At 43.4% G+C, this 4115-nt stretch overlaps 1 protein-coding gene across 1 annotated transcript; it reads left to right on the top strand.

The window, feature by feature from the left end:
* Positions 1-1770: 1770 nt before the first annotated feature.
* LOC311107777 (CUGBP Elav-like family member 3) lies at positions 1771-2860 on the top strand (the record flags this gene model as incomplete). The annotated part of the gene is made up of 4 exons (XM_084150319.1): positions 1771-1789; positions 1929-2033; positions 2184-2327; positions 2703-2860. The coding sequence occupies 4 exons, from the start codon at positions 1771-1773 to the stop codon at positions 2828-2830; spliced, it is 396 nt and encodes a 131-aa protein (XP_084006445.1). The 3' UTR covers positions 2831-2860.
* Positions 2861-4115: the final 1255 nt, after the last annotated feature.

The raw sequence follows: 4115 nt of genomic DNA, 5'->3' as shown, positions 1-4115 counted from the left end.
TGCGATGCATCGCCATCACCAGACGCTGGGTATCTTCCCTGGTGATGCTCTGCCAGGCCTGTACTGCAGCCATCTTCAGTTCCTGCTTGTTTCGGGGACTTATTGCCTTAAGTCTCCTCTTCAGCATGTAAAATGCATGTTCAATTGGATTCAGATCTGGTGATTGACTCGGCCAGTCAAGGTTTTTCCACTTTTTGGCCATCAAAAACCCCTTTGTTGCTCTAGCAGTATGTTTAGGGTCATTGTCTTGTTGCGTGATTAAGTGCCGTCCAATGAGTTTGGAGGCATTTGGTTTTATCTGAGCAGATAAAATATTTCTGTAGACTTCAGAATTCATTGTTCTACTTCTGTCTGCAGTCACATCATCGATGAAGACAAGTGAGCCTGTTCCACTGGCAGCCATACAGGCCCAAGCCATAACACCCCCTCCACCATGTTTCATGGATGAGGTGGTATGCTTTGGATCATGGGCATTTCTTTTTTTTCTCCACACTTTTGTCTTTCCATCACTCTAGTACATGTTAATCTTTGTCTCATCTGTCCACAATATTTTTTTCCAGAACTCTTGGGGTTCTTTTAGGTGCTTTTTAGCAAACTGTAATCTTGCCTTTCTGTTCTTCAGGCTTATCAGTGGTTTGCATCTTGTAGTGTACCCTCTGTAGTCCTGCTGGTGTAGTCTTCTGCGTATGGTAGACTTTGACACATCTACACCTGCATCCAGGAGAGTGTTTTTGATCTGTTGGGCTGTTATCAGGGTTTTTTTCTTCACCATAGAGAGTATTCTCCGGTCATCCACTACAGTGGTCTTCCTCTGTCTACCGGGTCTTTTTACATAATTGAGTTCACCGGTTGTTTTTTTCTTGTTAATGATGAACAAAACTGTTGACTTGGGCATGGCCAGGGTTTTTGCAATGTTCCTGAATGATTGATTTTCATTTCTGAGCCTTATGACGGCCAACTTCATTTGCATCGACACTGCTGTCTTCCTCATGTTGTCACACCCCAATAACAACCTCCAAAGGCAATAGCAACGTCTAGAATCATTACTATTCATCAACAGCTCTCCTGCATTCACTAACGACACAAATGAATACACCTGCCTAACGACACACATCTGTGAAGCCAATTGAACAAATACTTGTAGTACCTTAAAATGGGTGGACCATGTACAAAAGGTGCTGTCATTTCTAAACGGTTCATCCGATATGTATGAAAATACCCTCAAATTAAAGCTGACAGTCTGCACTTCACGCTCATTGTCATTGTATCCTTTCAAACTCAAAGTGCTAGAGTACAGAACCAAAATAACAAAACAATGGTCACTGTCCAATGAATTATGGAGCTCACTGTATGTGCTTATTTTGCATCGTCAGAATGGAGTCCTCAATGCTCTCAGAGTAGTACAGTAATTACCTGCTACAGCAGGGTTCCCCAACTGGCAGTGATTTTATTTGGCCCCCCAACTTTTCTGAGCCCCCCCCAAAAAAGTTGCATTTTATTTTTATATTTTTTATCGTAGGACATAAAAGACTAAAAACACCAGCAAGTGATTTTAAATTTGGAAATATTTTCCAAAGTATTCCCACGCATAATAGAGATATATATGTGATGGTATACAAATGTAAGCTAGGTTTGAAATTATTATGTTTTAGTCAAATGTTATATCTGGATTCTTGCGGTCAATTTACAGTCTACAAATTATTTGTAATTATGTTCCGGCCCCCTGACCATCGCCTGAAGAAAAAATCAGCCCGCGGCTGAATATAGTTGATGATCCCTGTGGTACAGGGTCAGAGGTGTGTTCATCCATCTAATCTCTGTCATTGAGGGCATGTAGGGTAATCTGATCCTAGATCTGTGGTTAGGGGTGACTTGGACCTCCAGCCAGTGTCTCATCATCTGATGTCACTCTCTCTCTCTCATCACAGCGGCGTACCCTGCTGCCTATGGATTGGTCGGCCAGCATTTTCCACAGCAACCTACCCTGGTTGCCCAGCAACACCAGCAGCCCCAGCAACAGCAGCAGCGAGAAGGTGATGTCACGTCCTGTCTCTCAGACAGCATCTGTTGTGTGTGTGTGTGTCTCAGATTAGTGTGCGTGTGAATCACAGATCCTCATGAATATTTGTGCGAGTGTGTCTCTCAGTTGCAGACCCTAACGTATATGTGTGTTCCTCCCCTAGGTCCAGAGGGTTGTAATATCTTTATTTACCACCTGCCTCAGGAGTTCAGTGACAGTGAGATGCTTCAGATGTTTCTGCCCTTTGGAAACGTAATCTCAGCTAAAGTCTTTGTAGACCGCGCCACCAATCAGAGCAAGTGCTTCGGTAAGACAGAAAGAGAGGGATTGGAGGGAGGGAGAGATAGGAGAGAGGCAGGGATGGGTGAATAGCATGTATCCATGAGAAAAGGAAAGGAGGAGAAATGGAGGGAGATATTGCAATTCCACCTGTTGCTATGATACATGATGATTGTAACTCTCAGTTGCTGGTAGCATACTGTATGACTGTATCTCTGTCTGTTACAATGAAACAATGTGATTATTTACATTTTACATTTTAGTCATTTAGCAGACGCTCTTATCCAGAGCGACTTACAGTTAGTGAGTGAATACATTTTTTATACATGTTATATTACATTTCTGAATTTTTCTCTCTCTGTTCCCTCTCCCTCCCTCCCTCCCTCCCTCCATCCCTCCCCAGGTTTTGTGAGTTTTGACAACCCATCCAGTGCCCAGACTGCCATCCAGGCTATGAATGGTTTCCAGATCGGCATGAAGAGACTCAAGGTGCAGCTGAAACGACCTAAAGACGCCAACCGCCCCTACTGAAGGAGAGAGGAGAGAGAGAGAACGAGAGAGAGCGAGAGGTGAGAAGTGAGAGGGGTTGGGGAAGAGAGGGGGAGGAGAAAGAAGGAGAGAGGAGGGGAGGAGAGAGGAAAGAGAAGGGTAGGAGGGAGGAGAGAGGAGGGATACTTGGCTGTGTAAGGAAGAAGTGGTGGGAAAGAGGAGGGATACTTGGGTTTGGGGAGGAAACAGGAAAGAATGACAATGGAGTTTATTCAAGCTGCTGTCAGTCACAGCTTTCTAAAATGCTGATTGGTGAAAGGGCTATATGGAGAGAGTGGGCAGGATCTTAAATAATCAGTGCATATGTGGTAAAGAATATTAAACACATGAAATAACAAAAAATGCTTTGTAGGTAGTTCAATCATTTAGAGATATTGCAGCCAAATTAATCTCAACTAAATTATTTAAATATTGTTATCCAACTTCATATATTTTATTTATTTTTCTTTTCTGATGTTTTTTAATCTTTTCCTGAAACAACAACATACCTCACCCGAGATCCTCCCGTCCAATCATAATTCGCGGGGATCCCGTCACTATGGCAATGGTTACCTAGCGACCGATAAAGCCCCGACCTCCCTTCCTCTCACGTATTGTAAGTTGATTGGTTGGCCTGTGTCTGGGTTGCTGTGGAGGTGGATTGCCTGTGTTGGTTGCCCTTGGCGATTTTTTTGTTTGTTCCATCGCCCCGAGCAACCGGCCATGCACTGACCTGCATGCCCTGTTGCCGTGGTGACCACAGACTGTGTTTGGTGCATTGTGACTTTATTTTGTATCGACCTGTGCACATACTGATCAATAACTGTCAATAACTGGGATCTGATTAAGTATCAATTGATTCGATTGAATATCTGCATTGACTGATGGATAATTGTATTAGATATTTGGGTAAATTCTGTATCAATGGTTGTTGTTTTTCACAGTTTAGTTTTTGATCAGTTTCTGTAGTGTTCTGTTTGCTGTCATTATTATCATTATAATTCTACTGTAGATTTGGGCTACCACTAGATTGAGGTGGGCAAGGGGGCTGTGTGTGTGTGTGTGTGTGTGTGTGTGTGTGTGTGTGTGTGTGTGTGTATGTGTGTATGTGTGTGTGTGTGTGTGTGTGTGTGTGTGTGTGTGTGTGTGTGTGTGTGTGTGTGTGTGTGTGTGTGTGTGTGAGGGTGTCCAAAGTTAACTGTGTGATTACAGTAGGTTTATGAGTGTTTTCCTACAGTCTCTAACCAGGCCATTCAGTGTGTAATGGGGTAATAGGTAATGGAGCCCC

The sequence above is a fragment of the Coregonus lavaretus genome (genome assembly GCF_964263955.1).
Source record: "Coregonus lavaretus genome assembly, chromosome: 3".
Taxonomy (NCBI): Eukaryota; Metazoa; Chordata; class Actinopteri; order Salmoniformes; family Salmonidae; genus Coregonus; species Coregonus lavaretus.
Note: the sequence above shows the minus strand (reverse complement) of the source record. Positions and strands in the feature narration are given on the sequence as shown.